Source organism: Meleagris gallopavo, chromosome 19 (genome assembly GCF_905368555.1).
Source record: "Meleagris gallopavo chromosome 19, MGAL_WU_HG_1.1, whole genome shotgun sequence".
NCBI lineage: Eukaryota > Metazoa > Chordata > Aves > Galliformes > Phasianidae > Meleagris > Meleagris gallopavo.
The window spans coordinates 6,570,856-6,598,094 of NC_139422.1; the positions used below are offsets into that span (position 1 = coordinate 6,570,856).

At 51.5% G+C, this 27,239-nt stretch overlaps 2 protein-coding genes across 10 annotated transcripts in view; one reads left to right on the forward strand and one right to left on the reverse strand.

The window, feature by feature from the left end:
* Positions 1 to 420: 420 nt before the first annotated feature.
* Positions 421 to 9,933, forward strand: GTF3C5 (general transcription factor IIIC subunit 5). 2 transcript variants are annotated; one of them, XM_085239188.1, is made up of 12 exons: positions 421 to 611; positions 769 to 979; positions 1,223 to 1,421; positions 2,380 to 2,572; positions 3,033 to 3,137; positions 3,619 to 3,733; positions 4,394 to 4,474; positions 4,764 to 4,861; positions 5,433 to 5,515; positions 5,801 to 5,943; positions 6,662 to 6,824; positions 9,528 to 9,933. In XM_085239188.1, exons 1-11 carry the CDS (start codon positions 462 to 464, stop codon positions 6,817 to 6,819), a joined length of 1,536 nt encoding a protein of 511 aa, XP_085095314.1. In that variant the 5' UTR covers positions 421 to 461; the 3' UTR covers positions 6,820 to 6,824; positions 9,528 to 9,933. The 2 variants fall into 2 exon arrangements, with proteins under 2 accessions (XP_085095314.1, XP_003211361.2); XM_003211313.5 differs by lacking the exon at positions 9,528 to 9,933 and having other exon boundaries at positions 6,662 to 7,404.
* The window catches only part of RALGDS (ral guanine nucleotide dissociation stimulator), a 39,582-nt gene continuing 20,647 nt past the window's right edge, over positions 8,305 to 27,239 (reverse strand). For 3 of the 8 annotated variants that reach the window (XM_010720952.3, XM_010720949.4, XM_085239185.1), the window contains exons 2-18: positions 15,641 to 15,751; positions 15,065 to 15,261; positions 14,866 to 14,940; positions 14,552 to 14,745; positions 14,122 to 14,243; positions 13,793 to 14,008; positions 13,580 to 13,683; positions 13,174 to 13,258; positions 12,528 to 12,605; positions 12,355 to 12,441; positions 12,004 to 12,036; positions 11,703 to 11,824; positions 11,528 to 11,623; positions 11,221 to 11,422; positions 10,659 to 10,985; positions 10,397 to 10,511; positions 8,305 to 10,309 (exon numbers count right to left, since the gene is read on the reverse strand). In XM_010720952.3, the coding sequence (XP_010719254.1) occupies positions 10,134 to 10,309; positions 10,397 to 10,511; positions 10,659 to 10,985; positions 11,221 to 11,422; positions 11,528 to 11,623; positions 11,703 to 11,824; positions 12,004 to 12,036; positions 12,355 to 12,441; positions 12,528 to 12,605; positions 13,174 to 13,258; positions 13,580 to 13,683; positions 13,793 to 14,008; positions 14,122 to 14,243; positions 14,552 to 14,745; positions 14,866 to 14,940; positions 15,065 to 15,261; positions 15,641 to 15,751 (2,340 nt within the window). In that variant the 3' untranslated portion in view covers positions 8,305 to 10,133. The remainder of the gene's footprint in view (positions 10,310 to 10,396; positions 10,512 to 10,658; positions 10,986 to 11,220; positions 11,423 to 11,527; positions 11,624 to 11,702; positions 11,825 to 12,003; positions 12,037 to 12,354; positions 12,442 to 12,527; positions 12,606 to 13,173; positions 13,259 to 13,579; positions 13,684 to 13,792; positions 14,009 to 14,121; positions 14,244 to 14,551; positions 14,746 to 14,865; positions 14,941 to 15,064; positions 15,262 to 15,640; positions 15,752 to 27,239) is intronic. The other 5 variants (XM_031556213.2, XM_010720950.4, XM_085239186.1 and 2 more) reach the window with 3 other exon arrangements.

A 27,239-nucleotide genomic window follows, 5' to 3' on the forward strand; every position in this document is an offset into this window, starting at 1 on the left:
CTGGAGCCTCTTGCTTTCTGCTTAGCTGCCTATCCAAGCACATCCCAGCCGGTCTATAAGGATAGGCCAGTGAGGTTTTTTATTTGCAACGTTCTTTGCATGCACATCCCCAGGGAGCTGACAAAGTCCATTTCTCCAAGCGAGCAGAACCCATATAACAGTCTCCAAGCCACGATCTCTCGCTATTTATCTGCCACATCTCTTTGCTCTTCTTACACAGCTCCAAGTGCAGGTGTGTGTCTTACAGCCTTCGGCCGTCCTCAGGGGAGGAGAGCACACAAATGCACACAGCAGAGCCTCCTCGTGTCTCTCCAGAATGCTCACACTCCGTTCTTTAAGCACAGCGCGCTGTGGAAGCTAAGGGCGGCCCGGAACCTCCGTGAGGCGGAACCATCGCGCTGCGGCTGCGGGGGAGGGACGGGGGACGGACCGGGGACGGATTGGGGACGGACCGGGCAGCGATGGCGGCGGACGGGCAGCGCACGGAGCGAGGCTCGGGGGTGCTGGAACTGCCCAGCGCTCCGCGCTTGGTGTGCGTGGAATATCCGGGGCTGGTGCGGGATGTCGGCGCGATGCTGCGGACTCTGGGAGGAGAGGAAGGGGTGTCGCGGGTGAGGGGCTGCCTGAGGCCGCGTGTGAGGGAGGCGGGCTGCGGGTTACGCGGAGGATCGGGGCGGTCCGGCGCCGTGCTGGAGGTGGTGGGAAGGCCTTCCAGGCCCCGGGGTGATGTGAAGGTGTGGAGCTGACGGCGTGCCGTCCGTGATGCAGATCTACGCCGACCCCGGCAAAAGGTTGGAGCTGTATTTCCGCCCCAAGGACCCCTACTGCCATCCCGTGTGTGCCAACCGCTTCCCCGCCTCCGCCATGCTGCTCAAGGTGAAGAGGAGGACCGGGAGGAAGCGGGTGGGTGTGGAGGAGCAGGACGTGCAGTTTGAAATGGAAATTATGGGGATCGTCACGACGGTTTACAAATTTCAAGGTAATGCTGGTATTTTTGTCCTCAGGGCTTAAAGACTGATGGGAAAGAGAAAGGTTTCCTTTTAAGGCTGGAAGGGAAATCACACCTATTATTACAGCCTCCTTTCTGTATAAAGCTTTGCATAGATCTATCAGACTCCTGCTCCTGAAAGCTGAGCGTTGGGAGAAGCATTATCTTCACAGTACACTTCACAGCATTCCGACTCGTATAATTCTATGATTCTATATGACTTGTTTCCCACAGGAATGTCAGATTTCCAGTACCTAGCAATGCATTCTGGTCCTGATGGCAAACAAACCTCCATGTACGACAAAGTCCTAATGCTCAAGCCAGAGAAGGAAGAATTTTTCAATAGGGAATTACCTCTGTACATCCCTCCACCAATTTTCTCACGACTGGACACTCCTGTTGACTATTTCTATCGGCCAGATGTCCAACACCGGTTAGTGCCTTTTCTCATTGTAATAAATAGTCCATGTTGCTTCTTGAAAGGAAAGACAGTGACGCATTTTTCTAGTTTGATATATACTTCTAACAGGCAAATCTTCAAGTTAAGGTTTCCTTTTTCATCATATGGAGATGAATGGAATCCATTCTGACATCAGTGCTTCTATAGAATCTATGCTCTTGAAGCATCAGGCCAGCGTTAAATACGTGTCATGCATTTCATTATTTTTTGCTACTGAGTGCTCAGTAGAAGAGATAGCTTTTCCTGCAGGAAACAGCACATGGCATGGGACACACAAGCGTGTCTTTCTGCCTGCTTCCCATGGGCTGGAGGTGTGTGGAGGCTATGAGGAGTCAATGCCATATGTTCCTCTGACCACATCCGCTGGATCTGTTCCTTCCAGGCCCGTGGTCACTTATGCCTGAAGCATATTCTGTGAGATCTCCCACAAGAAACAGCTTTTGTTTTTCTCACTATCCTTTATCAGCATGTAGAGGAAAAAAATATCTTAATAATTGCATTTCCATGTTACGTTGTCCCTGTACCCTGGTGAACTCCAAGAGTTACAGTGGAACAAGGAGAGAACGTGCAGCCTGTTGTGCTACAAATCCATGTCATACAAATCAGTGATAAACTGCCTGGGGGGTTTCTCTCGGGTAGCACAGGAGACCTCTTTCATCAGAGGTAGTTTGGCCATTTTGATGGTGTTGTTTTTTTTTAAATGGAATTTCCCTTCCTCAGTGGTATCGCAAAAATCTTTGTGGTCACAAATACGTGATTCCAGAATCCATGAGAGCTGAGGCCAAAGTAAAACCCACTGCTCATACAGCTTGATTCTTGCTCATCAGTCATCTGGAAAACAAACTTCATTTTTTTGATGTTCCTATGAAATCCACATGCCTGTGTGTCCCATATGCAGACAGCAAATCCAGTCCTCTGCCCTGTCTTGTAGGGATGGCTACAACAATCCCCAGGTGTCAGCTGAGAACCTCATTGGCCTCAGCAGGGCCCGGCGCCCCAACAATGCCATCTTTGTGAACTTCGATGATGAAGTGCCAACCAAACCACTGGATGCTGCTGCACAGGCCTGGAAGAAAGTATGCACGAATCCTGTGGATAGGAAGGTGGAGGAAGAGCTGAAAAAAGTACGTGCCACATTCCTGAGCTGGGCTGGGCACTCAGCCCTGATGTGCTGTGGAGGAAGACTGCATGCAGCCCTTTTCTTTGACTTCCCAGAAAATAGCTGTAATCCTAACTACTTGCTGGCTCCTCTGTAGGTTTTGTGATTGTGAAGTTCTGTGTATAATATTGTTAGGATGGTGTGACCTGTTGAATTACACCAGGATTCCAAATCCAGGCAATTGGGTTTGATTCCTGTTCACTGTCAGCTGTCATTTGAAATCTTGGCAAAGAACATTTGCTTTTTCTGTTCTCTAATCCTTCAAATGAGAGGAGCTATACTTCCCAGGATACTAGAATGTTTGTCCAGAACAGCTGCACTTCTTGTAAATAATGGGTGGGATAAAAATTTGTCAAGGCATGACACCATCATGTCAAGCAATTGAATGAGGGGCATGTAACTGAAATTATTATGTATTATTTTAGCTCTTTGAGGTTCGCCCAGTCTGGTCTCGAAATGCAGTTAAAGCAAATATCAGTGTCCATCCAGACAAGCTGAAACTTCTGTTGCCTTGTTTGGCATACTACATGGTAAGTCTGTATATCTGCCCGTGTTCCTGTCCGAGTTAGCAGAAAGCAAGGGTGGATAACCTGAGTGTTCCTTGCTCTCTGCAGTTTCTGAGGTCTTAGCTGAGCTTAATGTAAGAGGAAGAGGGAAAGTAAATCTTCCTCTTGAACAGAAGTTATAACCATGGAGGATTCAACAGCTGTTAGCTCTGTTGGGTCTGGTCTACTTTGTCATACAGTCAGACACTCTGATTGATTGTCCATCTGGCAACGATAGCAGATTTCTTTCCAAACAGATTCTTGTGACCTTGCAGATTATTTTTAAAGGCACACAGATATTTGTGCTTCAGCACGTTGCCCAATTTTGGTATGTAAAACTAGTTGTAGAAAGTGATGAAGGAACTGGTAAGGAAATAAGTTTGGACAGTGCAGGAAAACATTAGAATTTTCTAAGAGACTGCAATACACTGTATTTGCAACTTGTCCCCCCTGTTTGTTTACACAGATAACAGGTCCTTGGAGAAGCTTATGGGTTAGGTTTGGGTATGACCCTAGAAAACACCCTGAAGCAAAGATTTATCAAGTACTGGACTTCCGAATTCGCTGTGGAATGAAATATGGTAAAAGGGTCTGACCCACAGAGACCACCTCTGCTGTATGGTTAATCCTTGTAGTTCTTTTATTTGTTTGTTTTCAAACTCTTTTGCTCTGTCTGCTCTGATGGAGAGTGCATCTTTTGAGTTCATTCCTTCCTGTAGTTCTTCTGTGAACTCCTTTAAACTTTATTTTATACTAAGCAGTATTTCTTCCCTCATTTGGCATATTCCAAACCTTACAAACAGCTATCTGACTTTCCTTTTCCATGCATTCAAAGCCCAAGTGTATGTCAGCAGACCATTTTCACTCTTGCTCAGGGGAAGCACTAAGCAGTAGATTCTGTTGCTTGCATGTGCAGGACACCGGGACACAGGCTGTGGTACACAGGGTTCCTTTGCTGTGATTTTGTACAGAGCAAGTTGAAGGAAAGGACTTTCTGAGGTCATGTAATAACTGCTTGAGAGAGCTGTCATCTTGTTATTATGATCAGATCACATCTTCCCCTCTTTCCAACCAAAAAGGGGTTATCTTCTCTACACTTCTCTATATCTTGCAAAAGTCAGCGTATCCCAAAAATCAGCCTTCGTTTCACACAGTAGTCCAGCACTTCTGTTACTGAGCTAGGCATATTCTGTGGGATACTTATCCTCAGTTCACTTTTGGTTTTCTTTTCTCACCTCTAGGTTACACCCCTAACGACATGCCAGTGAAAGCAAAACGCAGCACGTACAACTACAGCCTGCCCATCACTGTCAAAAAGCCAGGTATGTCGTGGCAGCTGAAGGGCTGTCTGACTCTTGTTTCTTTGTTTTACTCCATCCTACTCTCAGGTAGTGAGAAGTCTCCCTGTGCTCCAGCTGAGCCAAAATTAGAACTCATACCTTTCCCATGATCTATTTACTATCTGGTAACATCTCTGAAGAATCAGCCGTGCGTGCTCAGTTGCTGGGTTGATCTGCTTTTTGCTGAGCAGCCACACTGAAACAACTCTGGGAGGCAACGGTACAATGCCACAGTGAATTTGTTCCTAATCAGGTCTCTGTTGTCTTTCAGTAAGTCATACAGTCAGCGTACACGATCTGAAGCAGGGACTTGGTACTCCTGGTGCATCTGGTGCAAAAAAGCCTCCCTCCAGCAGGTATAAACTGAAGGTAAGCATTACTCTTTTACCAGAATACTGAAATAGAATTGTAAAAAGGGACTGTTTTCTGTTTTGGAATTCATTGAGGGTGTGAGTTTCTCATCGAGACATGAATGAGTTGAAGGTCACAAGTTTATCTGGTGAGCTGCTAGTTGAATTTGTCACTACAGAACTTCACCTGCTGTTCTGTGAACATATTTCTTACTGGGGATTGGTACTTTTGCTCCAGCCTTAAACGCAATGAACACTGTTTCAGTTGAGAAAACTGGAGAACGTAAAGGGCAGAGAAGTGCAAAACATTGCCATGTGTTTATCGGGTCATACTGCAGAACAAGCAGGGTAAAATTAATACTTAAATAGGAACCTGTTTGGTTTTCTTCTTCCTTTTTGCTAGAACAAAACTGCTGATATGCAGTAACAAGCTACTAATGAAGCTGTAGTTTGGATACTAAGTGTTTTATGACTAGGGGCAGATCTGTGCAGGAAGTGCCTTGTTGTTTACTCAGTACTCTGCTATTATACCAGAGTTGCCCTGTTACACCTCAGAATGCCCATTAAATCCTTTCCATCTTTCCTCTTAGGAATCGGTCTATGTTTTCCGAGAAGGAGCCTTACCCCCTTATCGCCAGATGTTCTATCAACTCTGTGACTTGAATGTGGAAAGGTACTACTCACTGCCAGCTGAATCCTCTTTTAGAACTAGATTTCAAAGCCTGCTTATATTCACTTCATTACTCTCACTCTCCTTGACCAGAAACTTAAGATGTATTGGCTTCTGAATAAAAACAGGACTGACTTCTCACCTCAACTTTTTTTCCCATAAGGCAGGGGAATAACCAAACACACTTTCCAATTCAAGGAAAGCAAAGTAAGCCACAGTCTGTCTTATTTGAAACCCGCAACCGAGTGTAGAAGGCTAACATTTCACCTTCTTTTTGTTGCTTTTTAGCCTACAAAAAATCATCCATCGGAATGATGGTACAGAGTCAGAATGCACGGAGCGGGATGGATGGTGCCTCCCAAAGACTAGTGATGATCTGCGAGATAGCATGTCCCTGATGATAAAGCAGATAATCAGATCCACAAGACCTGGTACGGATGCTTTTGAACCTCAAAATTCCAAGCAGTGTATTACTACTTATCTGATGACATAGAGACTGTGTTAGGATCTTGTCAGTGCTGGGGAAGTAGCACTACTATATTTACCTCCTATGGTGTGCCATGCTCTCGTGCATTACAGTGGGAGAGCTGAGGCTGTTGGCCTACCATGTGACATGGGTTGGAGACTAGGAAATGCTAAGAGGTTTTGTTTTTCACTATTCCAGCATCATAGCCTTCAGGTTTGTAACACTATGTATGAAAAGTACAGTGATAATAGGATGGCAGATGTCTTTAGCTGCAGTAAATGAGGATAAGCCCAAATACAGCAGCTATGGACACAGAAACAAAAGAAAAAAGCTGCTTACCTTTGGAGGGCCTCAGGTATGCAGGGATCCCCAGCAAGATACCCTTGCTTCCTCTGCTAATGCTTAAATGAGGTCTGGGCAGGGGTGGATCCTGGCTCCAGCCCTTCTGGTCATTCAGTACATTGCATACACCTGACCTGCCCTGGGTTGGCCCTGCCTTCCAACCAGGTGCTCAGTCACTGCTTCAAGCCCTGATTTAGCATCTCCACTACACATGTGCAGCCTTAACTGTGATCCTCAGGCTTCTGCCTTACTCTCATTGTTTTATGAACTTTATTGCAAATTTCTTCAGGTTGCACTGAGAGATACATCATCACGTCTTCCTTTCTTTCTTCCTAATTAAGCTCTTTTCTCAAGTACAACAAGCAGTGAAGATGGCAAAGAACAGCTGGCCTATGAGTCTGGAGAGGATGAGGACGATGAAGAGGAGGAGGAAGAAGACTTCAAGCCTTCTGATGGAAGTGAAAATGAAATGGAAACAGAAATCCTAGACTATGTGTGAACTCAGTGAGTAGTCTCACTGCTGTTGGACAGAATTTTCTTGGCTCTTGTTCCTTCAGTGCTGATATTTCAGCAACCATACACAGGGTGTGTGAGAGCAGAACTTGTACTAAGTTGCTCACTACCTGTCTGCACTGACTGTGGTGCCTGCTGATAGCTGTCATTTTGGATGTTCAGGCACCATGGCCCCCACAGCATCAGCGTGAGGTGCTAGGAGATGTGGTTTAGTAGCTTGTGGTAGTAATGGTGATGGGAGGACAGTTGGACTACATGATCCTTTTCAACCTTGTGATTCTATGATTCTATTTTTATAACTGTTGGATAATAAGCCTTCAGAATATTGCCACCATGGAGATAACAGGTTTCTTGCCAGGCTCTAGCTGGTATTTACTGTAGCAGCTCAACAGTCTCCCAAAAAAAAGAATTGAAACCAGCTGGCAATACACCTTAAAAAGGAGAAACTATGTTCCCAATTCTCTGTAAGAAATACACCTTGTCTGGGTTGATGGCCATGTGGAAAATAGAAAATTGTTTGAAGAGGTTACCATTCAGTTACAGAAATTAAAGAACTGCTGGCATGTTTTAAGTCTTGTGCATTCCCCAGCGTGTTACAAGTGGAAGGTTTATCATTAGTAGCTGATAACTGTTCTAATGCTGTGGGTGCTCCACTTTCAGGTAGGGTATTATCAGGCGCCAAGAAAAAACACTCTTAGAAATGTGAGGAAAACATCTGAAGCCAAACTTGTTATCAACAGTTAGCCTGAGGCCAAAGAAACCAGCAATCTCTTGTGTCATGGTTTACTTATTTCCCAGCTATTTTTGAAATTCTTCTCTCTGGGAAGACTGCAGTTACGTGGATACTTAGTGCCATTTCCTGCTAAGTCAGAATTAACAGCCCTGTCTGTACAAGGTAGTCCTTTCATCTTCAAAACACTCAGCTTTAAAGTAATCTATGTAGAGGCACAGAGAAATTCTGGTTATTGGTTATTCTTCATCCTTAATAGCTACAGCCAGAGGCACCACACCATCCAGGCAATTTCCACTGAAGTCTGTGCAATTATAAAAAATAAACATGCTGGCTGTGCTAGGAAATGAGCCCTTGAACAGTGAAGGAATGATGTCTCAAGCCAAAGCAGACTGCTATCTCCTTAACGTAAGGACTGATCCTTGCATTTGCTCTTACAGCCATTGCACATATAAAAAGAAGTAAACTAGTAAATCAGATGTCACATTTATGCTACCAGAAAAGGTACCAGTCCCAACAACACAGATTCACATGAACAGAGTTGCTTGAAATCAAGCACTGGTCCTGCAAACAAAAAAGCCTTGTTTTCTTCATTCAAGCACAAAACAAAGCTCAGCATGGTTACCATACAGCAGCAGGCTCAAGCACCACCTCCACAATCAGATCCATTCCCCTTTCTCTAGGAGCAGGCCAGCAATTCAGGAAGGAAGACAGAACAACCCCTGCTTTAGAGCAGGGATGTTTGAGGATCGACATTTTATTGCAAAGACTAATTACATTGCTGTATACAAGTCACACTGGGCAGTGTGCTCCTTCACTGAAGTGGTACAAAATACATATGGTACAGCCAGTCCCTCCGGTGATGCTGGGCTTCCAGGGGACACCAACAGCAGGGGAGAGAGGCAGTGGGGTGGGCAGGAGCTGGCAGGCACAGAGCAGCATGGAGCCAGGGGGAGGCCCAGGGGTGCTGGCACCCAAAGGCAGGGGCCTGGCTCTGGGCAGGGTGGGAGGCAGGAGGCAGCCCCTGCGTCAGGGTGCCAAGGGCTCCCATCATGTGCAGTGTGGGCATGGTGACCCAGGCGATGCCACCCAAGGGACAGAGAGCTGACAGAACTAATGCCAGCCATGCTTATAAACAAGGAGCCTCACTCCACCTGGTTCTGCCACCAGCCCTGCTCCTCTGAGTGTCACTGTCCAGTGTTGTTGCATCCCAGCCCCTCTCTTAGAGGCAGGGAACATGCTTCCCCCCCACACCCAGCAGCACAGACAGACAGGAAACAAAAGATGTGCTGGGAGGAAGTGCTCAAATGCAATGGAGCCAGCAGGTCCAGGGGCAAAAAGAAAAAAAGTCCCCCCCTTTGGTTAGTGTTTCCTACAGTCATTAAAACAAGCATCTCTGCTCCTGCTTGAGGGACTAGTGGTAAAGAAACGAGGAAGGGAGGAGGCCAGAGAGGTCAACTGCTGTGTGAGCAGGACAGAGCAACACTGCTGCTGTAAGTATCCCTCCCAGCAGCCTTAAATACAGGGGGGAACAGGAGAGGGACTGGGCTGCACAGCAGGGGACTCTGGGTTAGTAAAATGTACAAGTTCATCTCTTCTATTTACAACCAATAAATATTGAAAAACAAACAAACAAACAAAAAAAAAAACAGTAAACCTTTTTTTTGTTTTGTACAAAAGAAGTCTCATCGCTGCTTCTCCCATAGTCAGTGTTTGAAAAAGTCAGGTTAAAGCCCAAGGTGAGTGGCACTTTCTGTGGGTCAGGCGGTGGCAGCCGGAGCACCCCAAGCTCTCTGACTCCTTGCCTGCCCATGCAGACACAAGGTCTCTATTTACACAAATTTGGACAGCAGTCTGCTCTCCTCCTCCTCCTCCTGGCTCGGCTGGCAGCTCTGGGGGCACGGGAGTGCACGCAAAGCTTTCCTGCCTGCAGAAGGGACACTGGCATTTGATCTTTGGTGCAGGTTTGAACGCGGGCCGGCAGCTGGATTGGGGAGAGGAGCGAGACCACGTGGAGGCTTCCAGTCATCAACAGCAGCCCTGGTCCACGAGGCACCGGCGTGGGGCTGCATCCTTTCCAGCACAGCTTCTCCCAGGGCACGGACAGGCGGTGGTAGCAATGCCAGGTGATCCAGGGAAGGACGTGGAGGTAAACCAGTGCCGAGAAGGGGAGCACCCATCCCAGCTCACGTGGCAGTGGCTCATGTGCTGCTCCTCACAAAGGGCCCCTCCAAGCCGCCGCTCCCCGGCTCGCGCGGACACAAGGCACCTACGGCAGAGAGGTGGGCTCCTGCTCTGGGCAGGCCGGTGGCTGGACGAGTGTCGCACCGTGGAAGGTTTAAAAAGAAAAATAAAAAAAGAGAGAGATTCCTCCCTGCTGCCTTCCTGTGTAGAAAAACAAAAGACCTGATTGAAACGGGAGCTTGTGCAGAGAGAAGCGGAAGGGCTGCCGGGTGCCGAAGCGGCTCTCGGTGCGGGTGAGCATCACTCCTGGCTCTGCCAGCAGCACCAGGCCTGCCTACAGCCTGCCCCCAAGGCCCCGTCGGTGAGGGGTGGCAGTGGGGCTAAGGCTAGAAGATGCCTTTGGCGATCTTCAGGCCTTTCTGCTTCATCCTGGGCAGGGTGGAGCTGGAGCCGTGTTTGATCTTCACCCCCTTGGAGAAACCCCGCTTCTTGAGCACAAAGTCGTAGTTGGCGGCGGAGTTCATGGCGTAGAAGACATTGGCGTTGTCGGGGATCTTCAGCTCTGGGAGGGACCAAGGATGGAGTCAGCTGGGCACTTTGTTCCCACCCAGAGCCCAGGCCGGGAAGAGAATCCCACCCCCATACTCACCTCTCTCCTCTGAGATGATCTGAACGAGCTCGTAGTCTTCAGGCCGGTCCCCATCCAAGTTGTGTTTGGCCATGGCCTTGCGAATAACAACCGGTGTCTTATCCTGGCTCGTCACCTATGAGCACACAGCATTGTTAACCACCATTCTGCACAAAATGGTGCGACATCTCCCACCTCCATAGCCTCCCACTGTGAGACATGCCCGCATCCAAGCGTGACGAGCCTCCAAACCCCAAAATTGACGCGGGTGCTGGGTGCTAACCAGGATGCTCTTGTACATGTTGCCGTTGTCCACAGCCAGGCTGACGCGGATGATACAGCAGTCATCGACCTGCTGGTTGTAAAGGGGCAGCGAGAGGGACGAGTAGCTGGAGATGCCGGAGACGGAGCGCTTGTGAGTGCGAGATGCTGTCACCGGTGTGGAGGAGACGGAGGAGGATGAGGCACTGCTGGAGCCCGAGCCGATGCCCGACGTGTCCAGGGAGGAGAGAGAGGTGGATTCCCAGAACTGGAGGGCAGGGAGGAGAGGGGATGCGGAGGACACAGTGGGTTTAGCTTCTCCATCAGCCACAGACGGGGTGTACGAGTGCTGGGGGAGGGAGGCCAGAGGGATCTCACTGCCCTGTGCCAGCAGGGGACGTACAGCTGCCAGAGCTGCCAGACCCTGCTGTGCCAAGGCAAGCCCAGCTCCACCACAAAAAGCAGAGGCCCCCCTCGCTCCCCAGAAGCAGAAGCAGCCCCAGCTCCCCAGCCCCAGTGCGAGGCAGGGCCATCCCCTCTTGAGAGAAGCACCCGCTTCAGGAGCCCCAGAAGCTGCCCCATACCTTCTTCTCCTGACAGTCGGGGGACTCAGGGATGAAGCTGATGTTGATCTCCTCCACATCAGAGCTGCTGGAGCCAGCGGAGGTGACGCTGACTGAGTCAGTGGCATCCCCACTGCACAGGTACTGCCCGCACTTGAGCTGGTCGAAGGACTTGGAGTGGGAACTGCCGCTGGCACAGGGCTCAGTGCTGGCTGGCTGCCGGCTGCAGGGAGATAGGGGAGGGTGAGGAGAGGGCAGGCCCAGGGAAGGACATGATGTTGCTGACCCTTGTCTCCAACCCACATCCCACTGGGACAAACAGACTCACTCGCTCCATCGCTTGATGATTCCTGTGTTCTTCTTTGCCTTCAGCGTGTTGCTGGCTGACTCGGACAGTGGCTCAATCTCGCATGACATCCCATAGCTGGGGGAGAGACAAAGGTTTCAGTGCTCTCTGCAACTTCCCAATGCATGAGCAGCAGCACAGCCCTGCTTACACTCACCTCTCAGCCTCACTGAGCCGCTCCAGACTGTGGAACCAGTCCACAAAATGGTCCTCCTGAGTGAAGCTGTAGTTGTTGCAGGCTGACTGAAGCAGCTTGATCTGGGCGATGACTTCAAACTCCTGCAGCCAATGGAGGCAGTCAGACCCCCTCTGTCTGCAGCCCCACAGCCCTCTGCAAAAAGCCCAGCCCCATGCACCAAGACTCCTAGGAAGGACCAGAATCTTCCCCCAAAGAGTGGCAGAGCCTGGGCTCGCACAACGCCAGCCTCCTTCCACCATCCAGCTGTGCAAACTCTCACCTTCCTTCTCTTCTCAAAGTTGATCAGCCCTCCCTGCAAAAGAAGGAGCCGGGCGTCAGTGAGAAGCGGGGACACATTGGGACATCGCTCCGCTCCGCGCCGGCTGCTGCCGCTGCAAGGCGTGCCGTGCCCGCCAGGGGGCGCTGCGAGAGCGGCCCATTGCCAGAGCCCGCCGGAGCTGCGCACGGGATGCACAGGGACAACGTTGGCTATGGGATGCATAGGGTGCAGCGTTGGCTATGGGATACCCAAAGGGACAGCAACAGGGATCAACCGTCCACTTTGAACCGCCAGGCTCTGGGGATGTCTGGGCACAAAGGAAAAGAGGAGGACAGAGATGGAGGTACATACGTCCAGGAAATCCTTCATAGCGGTGTCGAGCATCACCAGGTCCGTGAGGAAGGTGCCGAGATAGGGAATGGTGCCCTGCATCACACCCTGGGGGATAGTGAGGGACGGCTGAGGTCAGCAGAGAGCTGGCAGCCACCCAGCAGGGACATGGGGACATGGGAACAGCCACTCACCATCTCTCGCTGCTGCTGTTGCCGCTTCTGGGCCCTCTTTGGGTTGATTTCCAAGGTGGCAAATTTGGACGTGCCCTCCTGGATGGTGGGGAAAGACAGCATCAGCATGAGTGGGAAACATGAGCTAAAATTCACAGCCACTTTTACTGCCACAATTTCCTCATAAAAGGAATGAGAGGAAGAAAAGGAAATCTAAGCTGAGCTTTTTCAGGGCTAAACGCAGAGGAGAGGCTTAATGAATAGGAAATGCTGCTCCCATTTCCAGCTCTCTGTATAAATAGCTTTTCAATGGGCTGTTTTGTTCCTTTTTGTATTTCATGTGATCTCAGCCCCCAGTCTGGAGCTGGAAAGCTGAGCGGACACCTGGCTTCAGCCCTTCCCAAACCCCACTGCCCCACCTTAACCCAGGAGGCCTCTGGAGAGGCACCAGGCTGTTCACATGCATCTGGGGAAAGGCCATCACCAGGTGCACCAGAACACATCCCATTGCTTATCTCTACCCATTCAATTGCTCCTAGACCTTCATGCAATGACAGCTTTTGGGGTGGGGAAGCAGAATGCCCAATCTGCCTGGCAGCTGGGACAACGGGGACCTTTCTGCCAACACCAGCCCAAGCTCCTTGACAGGACTACAGGTGCCCCATACCTTAATAAGCAGCTCTCGGCTCAAGGAGTGGTTGTTCTCATCCGAGAAGATCTCTGAGAGCTCGTGGAAAGTGCGGAAGCTCTCCCTGTTCAGGGGAAACACAGGGAAGTCAGCAATGGTGCCACACTGGGTCCCTTCCTTGCGCACCCAAATGACCCCAGCAAGGCTCACAGCTGCAGCAGGCCTTGCTGACTGGGGTTATTCCAGGGTGTTCAGATGGAAAGGAGAAGCAGACAGTACTGCCTTTGTTTCCTCACTCTCCTCAGATCCCTTGGCTTTGGGCAATGCCAGAGCCGCAATGATCCCATTTACACATCTCCCATCTACACACTGAAGGGCCACAGCTCCAGCACAGCCACCCCCCGAAGACCTCCCAGAAGCCCCAGGACCCCCAGGTGCTGCTCACCGCAGGACCTCGTCCCAGGTCTTCTTCAGCCGGTGCACAGCGTTGCACTGCAGGGCTGAAAGGATGGCTCTGAGCGAGGAGAAGTTCTTCAGGATGCGGCATTCCTGGGGGCAGATAAGGGGACAGCAGGGCTCGATGTTAAACAAAGCCAAGGGATTTGTGCACCACAAAACCCCAGTCCTGGGCAAGGCGAGTGGGGCTGCACTGTCCTACCCGAGCCACTTCGATCCACCGCTCCACCACTTTAGCCCTCTGCTGTGGCTTCAGGGTCCGATCCCCAAGACACGTGGCGATGACACAGTTGGCCACGCTATTGAACTGCGAGACCGTGGCACGGATGGTGGGTGCCAGGTGTTCTTTGCCTTTCTTGTCTCGCTGGGACCAGATGCAGCCCAAGCAGTGGTAAGGCACCACTTTCTTAAACAGCTCCTAGAAGATAAAGAGATGGGATGGGTCTCTTTGGGAAAAGATGGAAATGTGAGAGAACAGAGTGGTTTGTGCCCAGAGCAGCAGCACTGACCCAATGCTGAATGAGTACTCACAGCATCCATTAGTGTGAACTGTTCTGCCACCATCTCAGGGGAGAAGGAGAGGAAATCCGACTTCCCATCCCCGACCCCGTTCTCATCCACCAGCTGGAACGTGCAGCCACCATGGTCCACAGCTGTGAAGATGGCACAAAGCTGAGCACTGCAATGCAGCCATAAGCACAGAACCCCGCTGCATCCCCCACCACATCTCATCTCCAGGTGCTTTCACACCTCAAGATAAGGCTCAGATAAATTAATAGGCATATTTAACCTGGGTGCAAGTGTCTGCAGAGGATTAAAGGCAGATTAAGAAATCTGCTTAGAAATCCCACTTCTAGTTTAGCTGGATAAGCTTCCCAGTATACCTCCTCTCCAGCCACGTGGTGACACCTGAAGCTCCCTACAGACCCTGACATCCCCACGAGCAGGGAACCACCCCCACCTTCTGCTTCGGCCTCGCTCTGCTCCTGCTGCTGGAACTGGGCCAGCAGGATGCGGGCTCGGCGTTCCAGGTCCGAACCAGGGATGTTGTGGCGCACGTAGGAGATGAGCTGCTTGAGGCAGGCAAAGTCCGGGGGTTTGCGAAAGTCCTCTGAGTACTGGTCCAGCCAGGCGCCCAGGATGGAGGAGATGGTGCTGTGGGGAAGGGAACAGAGGGGAGAACTGAGTGGTGCCGCGAGAAACACATGGGACAGCACATGCCTTCATGTGAGAACTGAAGAGCAATCACTCCAATCACCCCATGGTCAGACTTACTTCTTCAGCTCCATCCTCTCATCCACAACGTGCCTGGCGTGGTCCCCGTTTGTCTGCACGTGCAGTTTGCCATATCTGAAAAGGTTGGAAGAAGCCCATCAGACCTCCAAGACATGGCAGAAGATGCTGGAGCTCTCCTGGCTGAGGATGCTCAGACACCAGCCAATTCTATCTGTATTTTGGGACACGACCACCTCACCTGTTGAGCAGCAGGTCCAGCACTTGCTTGGTGGTGGCGAAGGCCCGGTAAGTGCACAGGAAGATGGTGACATAAGTGGAATCATTGCCCTTGAAGGCCGAAACCAGGTACTCCACCAGCTTCTCCAAGGTCCCAGCTTTTATTGTCCGCACCTTACACGTCTCATAGAGGTTTAAGGCCGACTCATTCTCAAACTGCTGGGACAGGAGCAGAAGTCAGCAGGCTGGATGAAGGTGGATATATACAAGTTCACAGTGGTCCCACCACCTCAACAAGCATCATATGGATCTCGGAACTTCCTGTAGTGATGGGACCTGACGTGATGGGGCTGGGGAGAGGGAGGGTTATCTTGGGCACCAAGTGGACAGCAACCCAACTGAGAAGACTTGAGCATCTGGCAAGTCCCAGGGTTGCCCAGATAAATACATGATTTTTAGATTATGCTTGGAAGGAGCTCTCAGAATCTCCACATCCATGAGCATGTGGGGACACACAAAGAGGGCAGGATGCAGCCCAGTAAAGACTTCTGAGCCCTGATATCAGGTCACCCTGTTGGGCAGAAAAAGCCCAGCTTACCCCCAGCCACCGCTGCCCCTTGTTGGCTGTGTGATGGAGCTGCACTTTGCGCACTGATATGCTGTAGATTACACCATCCTCCAGCTCTTCTCCAATCTCCTGTGTGGAGCTCTGCATGGGACAAGATACACCATGAGATAAAGAGGCTAACACGTGGCACAGATGCTCACCCAAGCCTGGATGGGGTATCCCAAAGGCAATTTGTTCATGCATTCAGAAGCACAGAGCAGGCAGAACCAGCCCTCTGGGGCAGCTGAACCCAGTACCTGCCTACACCCAAGCAGAGCCAAGACTCTTCATACCCACACCCCAGTTATCCTTCTCCCTATGCCTCTATGGGACATAAGGTGACATTGCTGCTGGCTCTGATCATAATCTGAGTAATCTGCCCCAGCTTAAGATGAGCATCTCAAGCACTCAAAACCTCATAATAAACGACAACTGGGGAGTGAAGCTGTCCATGAGCTTTGGGCAGTGTTGGCCAAGCATGCTGGGCAGAGAGTCAAGGGGGAAGCTTGGAACATAGAGTAGAGTACAGTAGAATGGGTTGGGTTGGAAGGGCCCTAAAAGATCATCTAGTTCCAACCCCCATGGCTCAGGCAGGGTTGCCAACCATTAAATCAGGCACCAAATCAGGCTGCTGAGGTCCCCATCCAACCTGGCCTTGAACATCTCCAGGGATGGGGTGTCCTCAAATTCTCTTGGCAGCCTGAATTGGGGGAAAAACTTCAGGGAGCAGCAGCGGGGTGCCCTTGGGGACAAATGAACAGGTGGTTGTACCCAGGGCCATTGCCAGACCCAGCCACGAGGCTTATATTTCTGTCCTGGGGATGCAAAAACCACCTCAGATTCAGTTTGGCCCTCTCCCACCACACTTTGCTGAGTCAGCATCTCTTCTAAGAGGATTTCTGCAGATCCCTTGGCACGGCAAAGGGATTTCCCCCTCCCCCAGCCCCCACAGTATTTGGGACATCGCATGTGGCAAAATCCACTGCCCAGCAGATGGGGAGAACTCCTGGAAGCAGTAAGGGCGTTAGCAGGGGAAGGCAGCCACACGCTGGATGCAGCACGCTGCCAACCCACAGCCAATGCCATCCTGCACCTTTTTTCCCTGCACTCTGAAGAGCATGAAAAAAAACCCTGAGAAATGGCAACTGCTCAGAGCTTGCCGAGGATGAAGGCTGCCAGTGGGTGTCCCATCCCACACTGCTCCCAATGGCAGCCCCAGTGCTTCATAGAATCACAGCGCTTGGAAAAGATGGTGAAGATCATCCAGTCCAACCACCACCACCATGCCCACTAAGCCTCATCCCTCCCATGTCCTTCCCATGAAGCCACACCATGGCTGAGGCTGAACACTGCGATTCAGCATGCACCAGGAACACCCCAGCTCCTTGCAAAACATCCTCCTCCCAGTTCTCTGCCCGTGGATGCGAGGACCCGTGGGTCCAGGAGATGCTGCACACATCAGGAGATGCTGAGCAGAAAGCTCCACACAAAACCTGGGCAGAGGTTTGGCCAGGCCATTGGAATGCCTGGACACAAAGAATCAAGAAAAAAACAGATGCTCATCGAGGTGCAGTTAAATTAGTTAAGAAATCAAATCATGTGAGAGGACAAAATGTCCCAAGATCAATGCATGAATCATTGGCAGCTGCTGTGCAACTACAGTGGAAAATATTGCCACAACTGCGAGGGCTTCCACTCTTGTATTTCACATCACGTGCTGAAAGCGCACCCAATTTTGATGTGTGTAGAGGCAAATTTCACTTCCTTCCTATATCCAAGACCGTCAGATTCATTCATTTTTTGTTTGCTGACTTGTGTGATATCCCCCAAAGTTCCCCCTTTGCAAACCACACGCACAGCACGCGGCTCCCAGCGGTCTCCAGTTTGGCTCACGCCAAGAGCCGGGCGAGCTGCTACACTGCTACATTCTAAAATTTGGTTATTTATATTCTGCGTGAGCTTCCTCTTTCCTACCACTCTTTCTCCAAGATGCTGATTGTGCATTCTGCACGCGTTCGTTAAAAACCAACGAAGCAAAAAGCAGCAGCAGGGCCCAGGCTGCGCAGCACACCTCAGCACCCGCACCGAGCGTGCAGCTCTGCTTTGTGGGACATGGCCTTTGGGCACCAAAGCAAACCCTCCTTCATCAGCAGCTCCACCTATAGCACACAGCAGAGATATGGGAAAACAGCCCCTTCCACTGATGGTAATATTTGTGCCTTCCACCACAGTCATACAGAAGGGACTCAGCACAGCTTAAAATGAGACCCAAAGCACAAAAAAACGGGAACGCAGCAAAAACGATCGCTTGGCCACCACGTCTGCAGCTCAGCAGTCCTGAACCTCCAGCCATTCCAATGCAGGCAGCACAAGAAAACACCCCACTCTTGTTTAACCTGGGGGGGAATCGGGCACGCGGTTCTGCACGGAACCGGAGACTTTTGCAAAAGCCATAAGTGAACGCTGTGGGAGTTCACCCCCTGAAATACGAACTGGCGGCCGCACCAGATGGCCCGCCTGCTTTTCCAGCTCCTCGGAGCCGCGTTTCGCCCTGGGCTGTGTGAGCAACGCTGAGCTCTGGCCCTCGGTTCAAAGCCGTGCTGACTACAGCGGGGAGGAATTCCTGCTCCGTGCAATAAACTCTTCTGCTCTCGGGCGCGTGTTCTGGTACACAGCGCGGCGCTGAGCCCACGTCTGCACACGGGGCTTTAATAACGAGCAAGAGGATTCAGGCAAGGCTTGAGAGCCTGGAGGAAGGGCTGCGGTGCAAGGAACAAGGCATGGAGCAGCAGGAGCCTGCCTGCATCGGCACAATGGGGGGAAACGCCAAACCTGAACAGCAAAGAAAATACTGGCTAGGAAACTATGTTTTGGAAAGCCTTGGAGATGAGTCACAGAGGTGGGTTTGGTAAGATAGGAGCGCAGTGCAGGATTAAGTGTGAGCATGACAACGTTCCTGTGCATCGCACACCATTACCCCACAATTACCAGGTCTTAAGAGCTCCGCTCCCACGTGGCCCTGGGTAAGCGTGCTGGCTTCCAAAGACACAAAATAATGAACTGTTAGTGGAAAAAGGTATTAATTTCAGCACACGTGGAAGAGACAAAACTGCTTAAAGCGCTTTAACTGATGCTCCCTGAGCAACAGTTGGTTGAAAGCTCAGGATGGCTGTCTTGCTTGGCTCCCTTTCAGTTCTGCAACACAGCACTTGAGTTCTATAGGTGGGCACAGTGCAGCACAGACCTGTCCATGGCACAGCCCAACCCAGCAGGGAATTGCTTGAGCTGGAGTTCCCCATTGAAGCTCTGCATTTGCACGGGTTCAAAAATCAGATGAAAGCCAAAATTGGGAGTTGGGTTTCGCAGCCTCCAGTCCCTTCTTGTAATAGCGCCTTCCACCAGCAATGGGAAATTGGCTCTTTCAGACAGAAAAGAAACCAAGGACATACCCTCGTGGTTTCCAACAGCTCTGAGTTAACTTTCATTTCACCCCCAGGAGCAGATCCTGACCCCACGCAATGCACAGCAGTAACTTTGGGACCTCTTATGTAAATCGAAACGGACGGCGTTATGTAAAGGAAACTGGAAACAAAAAGCCACCCCCATCTAGTGAAAGGAAAACAACTTCAGTTTCACGAACCACACAGAAAGACCGCAAAAGCAGAAGTACTCCCCCATCCTGCCCACACAAAACGAGTGCATGCAGCACAACACCCTTCCTCATGGGGACTTCCAGTGCAAAACTCCAGCAGATGTTGTCCCCATCATGGCAGGTTGGGATCATCCCATCTGCTCCTCAGCCATTTCCTTTTCCTGGCCACACTCAGGGAGCCCGCAGAGCTGGTGGGTGATGCTGTGATTTGGAGAAAGGTGCCTAGTGCTAGAGTATCCACAGCTGCCAACACCATCACTGCGCTATGCTGGGGACCAAGGCTTTCCATCAGACTTTGGCAGGTCGATCCAGGCTGTGTCCTTTCCCCTTGTGCTGTGTTGCATTGCTCCAGTGGAGCTCGAATCCCGGCCCCACACAGTGCTGCAGCACCGGGGTGATGGGCAGACAGACCGACGTGTTTTCTTCTTTGACTTTTTGACATTCTCCGCCTTCCTTCCTGCCTGCTCCGAGCCACTTCAGACCAGGAACGGTTCCAACATAAAATAACAACAAAGGGGGAAACAGGAAAAGAACAGAAAAAGGGCCAGAAGCGAAGCTTCAGCCAGCTGTGAAAAGGGACTGTTTTTGCCAGGACACCCGGACAGCAGCGACAGCTGGGGGGCTGTTCTCACCCATCAGCTGCTTGGCTCTGCAGCCCAGGCTCCCTGACACGCTCAGCTCCAGGAGTTGAAGCAGGAGAAGCTGCAATGGGGAGCAGCTGTACATCCCAAAGCAGCTGGGTGGGCAGAAGGAGGGCATTCCCAGCCACCCCAATTTGTTTGTCTGGAGGGTTTGACCCCTATTCCATTGGGGTCTGCCCAAGCCAGGTAGCAGGTCACATGGAACAGAATCACAGAATCATTAAGGTTGGGAAAAACCACTAAGATCACTGGTCCAACCCCAACCCATCCCCAAGTGCCACATCTAATCCCACTCGCCGTGCTGGTGTCGATAACCCAGCGTGGCTGCAGAGAATACTCAAAGGCAGCTGCCTCCGCCTGCCTGGTTTAGGAAGAAGAGAAAAGAAGGATCTGGTACAAAGGCATCTTGTGACTTGCATGCAGTGACTCAGTGGCTGGAGAGAGGATTAGGAGCTCAGCACTCAAGTCCAGAAACGAGACAGAGCAGATATGCAGAATTCCTCCTCCGTTTGCATTTGTTTTGCTTTCAAAGAAAACTTCGAGCCTTCCCACATGTCGGAACTTCGCTCTTTTTATGGTCTGGAAATCAAGAGTCAAAAGCTGGGTAAAAATGCTGCATGCCCACTCCATCCCCAGCAACCTCGAGGGGATCGGCCATGGGGACAACAGCTCCATCTGCCACCCGTGGTGACTGCGTAACCCCACACAGGGACGTGCTGAAGCATAGCACCAAACTGACTGCAGCAGGTTTTGCTTCCTCTCTACGTCCACGGAAAAAGCATCCAGCCGACGCAGCACTTCCAGCTCTTGCTCCACTTTGCTTTGCTGTGAGTTCGTGAGCACTCCGGCGTGCGCTCCTGCAGCATCCCAGCTCAGCACCAACACCCACATGGCTGGGGCTGAATCCAAGGGACACAGCTGGGGCTGTGCTGGGAGAGCAATGGCTGTGAAGGTGCCTGGAGCCCGCGGGGTAATTGCTGGAAGTGAAACCAGCACTGTGTGACTGGTGGATAAAATATTAATGCGTAGCACTCTGTAAGAGCGCAGCTCGAGTGGCTCGCAGCAAGCTGGGAACAAAGGTCTGTGTTTCACTAAGAGGGAATGGAGGAATTTGGAAGGAACTCGCAGAAACGAGGTCAAAAAGTGAAATGCATTTTTTGTTTAAGTCCCACGCAGTGTGAGAGCCCTGCAGTGCCTTGTTTGAATGTAAAGAGAAACAGGTGTGTGTGCCCCAGGTAGGTCCAAGCCTACTGATCCTGATGCTGAAATGTGCCACCTGCATCCCAAAGGTGTTAACAAACGGTCGGCATGCAGAGCCCACCGACCTCACTTGGGATGTGCCTGACTGAATTTTGAGTTATGTTATCCCATGTGTTTCTGATTACAGGACCAGCACAGGGCACAGATCTCCCAGTGGTCTCAATTCCAGCACAATGCCTGTCTCTGGCCTATATCAACACTTACAAACAAGAGAGTTCACCTACCCCAAATCTCTGCATTCCCAGAGACACAAACCCACAAATACATATCCTCCTGCTCTTGGTTTGCAGCCTGTGTGCCTGTCTAGACAGCCAAAAATTTAATTTTAAGCAACATCAGCTGCTCCGAAACCAGGTTCCATTGCCAAATCTGCCCTCAGCCTCACCACAAAGGTGACCCACATGGAAGCAGCACACACCTGGGGGAGATGGCTGGGCTTTGCCATTCCCAAGCAGGCCAGATAACTCCCACATAGCTGTGCACCAACTAATGGCTGCGACTTGCAAAGAGAAAAACAGAGCTCTGCAGTTCCATCATTTCTAAGGCGTGCAGATTGGGATGGACAATCTGGTGGCTATCCAAGAACCACAGCCCTGTCTAGAGATTGAAACATGAGCACAGCCAATGAGCCCAGATCACCCCATGCCCAAAATCCCAGAGGAGGAAGAGAAGGAAGATGCCACTGGGCTCCCAATGCCCCCCCACCCTGCAAAGGGCACAACATTGGGCTCTCTCCCAACCCAACTCAATGCTACCACTGTGCGTGCGTGTCCACAGCGGGCTGACCCAGTAAACAGCTGAAGCAGAGAAAACGCATGAACAATCCAGGGCAGGGAGGCAGGGCGAGGGGCTGCCTGCAAAAGGCATAAAAGCAGCGCTTTGTTTGCCGGCCGTGCCCCCAGCTCCCACCCTGCAGTGTGACGTCGCAGCCTCCATTTGCTGCGCAGCCGCGGGCTGACCCCGACTGCTCCCAGCCTCCCTCCGAGCCACGGATGCTCAGCCACGGTTCTCTGTGCTCGGATGGGGAACTGAAGAGGGGATGTTTTCCCTTTGCACGTTTTCCCCTCCGCACCTTTTCCTTTTGCACATTTTCCCTCTGTGTGGTTCCCTGCGGCAGCTTTGCTGCTTTGTAGGAAGATGGAAGGGGGAAGAACACCACTTTCGCCTTGTAATCAAGGAACTCTCAGCTTCAGAGCATTACTTAACTAAGTGTCAATGAGCAGAAGGTGCTACATAAGCAGGTATAGAGGCAGGAGTCAACATGCAGGTACCTGGGGGGCCTGCAGTCAGGATGCAAAGTCAACTACACGGTCTGATTTCCACAGCTGAAGCCACTGAGGGTTTAATTTTAATTGGCACCTTTGGAGTGAAAACAACTGGAGAAAAAAAAACAAAAATCACGCTGTTGTCAAGTGCCTGAACTTGCACTCTGGAGCCCTGCCCTGAGAAATGGGTGTGTGCATCCCAGGGGAAGAACGGGGTGCCCAGGGAGGGTGAACCACCTCTACCCCAACTCCTCCCCCCCCCAGTTCCCAGCAGAGTCTCAGCCCCATTCCTGCAGCTGCCCCTTTCTGAGCAACAGCCACAGCGACCTGCAGCAAACCCTGCTGTCAGAGTTCCCCAAAATCTGGAGGTGGAGAGCAGGCAGCTTCATGCAGCCCTCCCCTTCAAAGTGAAAATACAAATCTGATGTGGGACAGTAGGGGTACACCAGCTCCTTCCATATAAAGCTCCTACCATGGCCTGGCCTAGAGGGATCAACCCCCAAACACTCCCACCCCTTTAAAGCCAGGCTTTGCAGGAGAATGAGCAGGATGGGGAGGGAGGGGGTGTGTGGGACACCCCCCAGGGAATACACCCAGGCAGGGGTGATGCTGTGAATCACAGCAGAGCTGCAGGAGCGCAGGCTGTCCTGCTGCCAGCTCCCACTGCTGCAACTGGGATGGGATGTAGCAACCTGTGTCATCCAGACCATCAGAACATCGCCCCTGGGTCCCCCGTAACAGAGCTACACACATCCCTCAGCAGCCCCAATGCACACAGCCACCCACAGAGCTTTTTATGCAACATCTTTCACCGAAACCCTATTTTTTTTTTTTTTTGGCCCAGGCTGGAAGGTGAGGTTTGGGATCCAAACCAACCATGTGCAGCATCCCCAGAGCTCCCCGCAGATAAGTGCTGCCCCTGGCAGCCCCATGCTGTGCTCTGCCCAGCGTGGCTCCTGAACTGAGCTCTGACTCCAAAACAGCCCCAACCAAACCCACATCACTTCACAAACCAAAACATCGACTTCAGAGGCGAGGCAGGCACGGGCTCTCAGCTTTCGGATCACCATGGAGACACGACCGCTGCAAAGAGCAGGGAAATGCCTCGTGGTTTTGCTCCCTAGATGAAAAGCAGCTCTGGTAAGATGGGTAGCAAGCCCTTTAAAACCAGATCTGTACACAGGCACTCAGCTCAGCTGCTCGTTGTTAAAGTGTGGTTAGCAGAAAGAAAAGCCACGCTAAAAATAAGGCCTCAGCATTCCAGATTCCAATGACTTTCCTCCCCAGTCTGTGCCATGTGTGAGCCAAAACAACTCCTTTCGTTCACCACCAGCCCTGGGAAACACCTCAGCCACCTCCATCCCACCTCTGCCATCCCAGCACAAGACCCATCCACATCCCAGTGGCATAACAGGAGCAAACTCGCTACTGACCATAAGACATAGCAAGCACTCTGGTTATCTGATAACAAAAGTGCTGTGCTGTATGAATCCGTACCAACGAACATAGCTATCAGCTGTAAGGGATTGTTTGCATAATACCATAAGCACCAAACAAACCAAACCCCATTAGGAGGCGCAGTAATTTTTGTGCTGCAGTCACTGCTTCATCATAGTATCATTAAGGTTGGAAAGGACCACTAAGATCATCTAGTCCAGTCATCAACCCATCACCACCATGCCCATTACTGCCTCAAAGGAGAGAGGCACTGACCCCAACCCCAATGCCAACCCCAACCCCAACGCCAACCCAACCCCAACGCCAACCCAACCCCAACGCCAACCCAACCCCAATGCCAACCCCAACCCCAATGCCAACCCCAACCCCACCCTGCCCCATCCACACTCCTGTCCCTCACTTCCCCCTCTAGAGCCAATCCCCAGGGCGCAGCTACATTGCACCCAGGGCTGCAGGCTTCCCTCTTCCAACGGCTCATGAGCAAAGTCCAAACACAACAGTACTGCAGAGCATTGGGGCTGATGTGATGAGTGGGTCAGTCCCTGTGCTGGGTCAGGAAGAAGACAAACTCCAGCACTTCCAGGAGCCCTATTTGAGATAGGATAAGGATGCTGCCACTGGTTCTAACTCAGCACTGCACAGGAACGGTAGAGGATAAACAAATCAGTGCATGGACCCCGCTGCAGCCAGCTTGGAGTCCAAATCCTGCTCCTTGGAAATGGCATTCCCTCCCCCTTTTTGCTGGTCTGTGGGAGATAGACAAATATTTGAGAATTGAAACAGCCTGGCTGCAAGTATGCATTCAAATAAAAGGAACACAACTTGAAAAATTGCCACTCAGGCAGCTCTGGAGATAACAGCACTGGAGAAAAGCACAAGCAGGGAATGCCCAACCCTTACATGTGGTCTGGAGTGACCTAAATAAGCTTTGTGCTCCTTCAATTACACATATCTGGGGGGGATGTGATGGCTGGCAATTAGAGGCAGAAGGGTGATGGAGTCCATCCTACGGCCAGACCAACTCACTCTGGCCCAAACTGGGGTGGTTGCTGCTGGGCCCCCAGCACTGAAACAGAAGGGCTGGACAAGCAGTCCAACCCCACAGCTCTGCAGTCATTTTGCTCTTTTCCAACAGAATCTGAGCTCATTCCACACCCATATCTGAGCACAAGGAAGCCTAGGAATCCTCCAAGCTCACATTCAGTTGCTCTGCCTGGGAACCCCTTGTCCATAGCTAGAAAACAAATGGCCATAGCAGAGCCATGGTAGGATCATGGGGCCCTGGAGCAGCACAAGTGGAGACTGTAAGGCCAGGGAGGGCTAAACAAGATTTCAGTTTCCAAGGCTGTTAATCTGGGATTACAAACCTGCTAAAACCTCGTTGAAATCCCAGTCCCGGAGGGTTTCCTGCCCTATGGAAACAGGGTATGCAACACAACCCTTATCCAAACACATGGTGAAGCTCTCTCCAGCTTCTCTTAGTGATATCAAACAATCATCAGAAACTCCTCCCACGTCCTCTCTCCCTTCCTGCACCCCCATCTCAGGCAGCTCCCGGCTCACCCAACCCTTCTGGCTGGGAGCCACAAGCAGGTCCCTCTCCAGAAGCACCGACAGATGATGTCCATCCTGCAGATTGCACAGGGGATATCGGGTGGTGCCTCGGGGAGGGGAATGGGCTGTGAGAAACCGATCCTCTTCCATTGGAATTGGAAAGAAAATGGCTTTTAAGTGAGATCTTCACCCCTCCTTCTCGGCTGTAAAGCACCAGCACTGACCTCCGAGGCATCTGGGCTGAGCAATTCAAGTTTTCGAGGATGTGTTTAGCAACTGAGAAATCTCCCAATTGTTCAGAAAACAAACAGAGCCAAAATAGCAACAATCCAAGAGTTTTCAATAGCCCTCACCACTCACAGGGAGGTTGGGCAGTGCCAGCCCCAGTCTGGGCCATCCATCTGCAGCTGTGTTTGCAGCGTGGAGCAGGAGGATCCCCAAACTCACAGCACTGATTTGGGCAGGATTGGAAGCAGGAAGATCCAAGTAAAAGGCAAGCAAAGCAGCACTGGAGATCATTGGTTTAAACCTGCCATTCCCCACCGCTAAAACCAGTTCAAGAGCCCTTGGACCTCCGAGCAACACAGGATGGGGAGGATTTGAAAAATCCACCTTCTCCTCCCCAGATCCATCTTGCAGAGTAACCTCACCCGAGCCTTATAGCCAGGCTGCTGCCAGCACATTTGCCACAACAGCTCTATTTAATTTTTGTCCCCTTTCAGCAGCCTTTCCCCAGCTGTGTGCTGCAGTGACAGCAAGCCAATCCTGCTGCACGTGGCTCAGTGAGCGCTGTATCCCACTCCAGGATGTGATTTTGGGGATGCTCTGCCCTCACACAGCCACATCATGGCCCAGAGCAGACACTTCCAGGACACGGGCAATGGACACAGACAGTGGGGATGGTTTGATGGTTGGACTTGATGATCTTAGAGATCTTTTCCAACCTCAATGATTCCATGATCTGGGCACAGGCCCAGAGTCCAACCCGGCATCAGTTGGGGCCACGCAATGCTGCTCCTCAGCCTCATCGCTTTATTTTGCAGCCCCAGGGTTGCCTCCTGTGGGGTGCGTGGGGTGGCTGACCCCAAGGGGAGAAGCACAGGAGCCCCCATTCTGCCCCCTCCCTGCTCCTCCCACATCCCTGCCAGCACCGTGGCCCCGTGCAGCCTCCCGGAGAGCAGCAGGCCGCAAGGGCTGGACTTCCTGCCAGACATAACATGAACCAGATGATGTGCTGCGAACAATGTCAGCACACCCACCCCCAGGAGGGAGAAGCAGGGGGAGAAGAGGCGGGGAGGGAGCAAGCTGGAGAGAGTTTTCATGAGCTGACAAATCCCTGCTGCCAGGCCAGAGGTGAAGCGATAGGGTTGGAGCCAGCACTGATCCCGTACAGCCTGACCGGGAATTTCCACTGTGGGTTATGGGGTAGGAATGGAATCGCCGTGCTGAAGCGGTGCCGGATATCTGCACGGAACTCAGCGGTTCTGCGGGGCGTCCCTTGTTCTCCCCCACCCCCCTCACCAGCATCCAGAGCCACGAAACACATCTGCAGCTGGCTCTGCACCCGGCCCAGCCCCTGACCTCGCCGATGTTAACCCCTGTGCCTCCAGCCTGCAGGGCTCCGTGCTGCTGGGAATGCCCAAACCTCCCTCCCAGCACTGCTCGCTCCGAATCAATGACATTCCTGGCACGCAGACGACCATCACCCATTCCGAAGAAAAAAGCCAGAGCTCTGACTCACGTTATTTTGGGTGCCTCAG

Coding starts and splice junctions, on each gene's coding strand:
- GTF3C5 (XM_085239188.1), top strand. CDS start 462: ATGGCGGCGGACGGGCAGCGCACGGAGCGAGGCTCGGGGGTGCTGGAA. Junction 4,475..4,763: donor CATCACTGTCAAAAAGCCAG/GTATGTCGTGGC, acceptor GTTGTCTTTCAG/TAAGTCATACAGTCAGCGTA. Junction 4,862..5,432: donor CCAGCAGGTATAAACTGAAG/GTAAGCATTACT, acceptor CTTTCCTCTTAG/GAATCGGTCTATGTTTTCCG.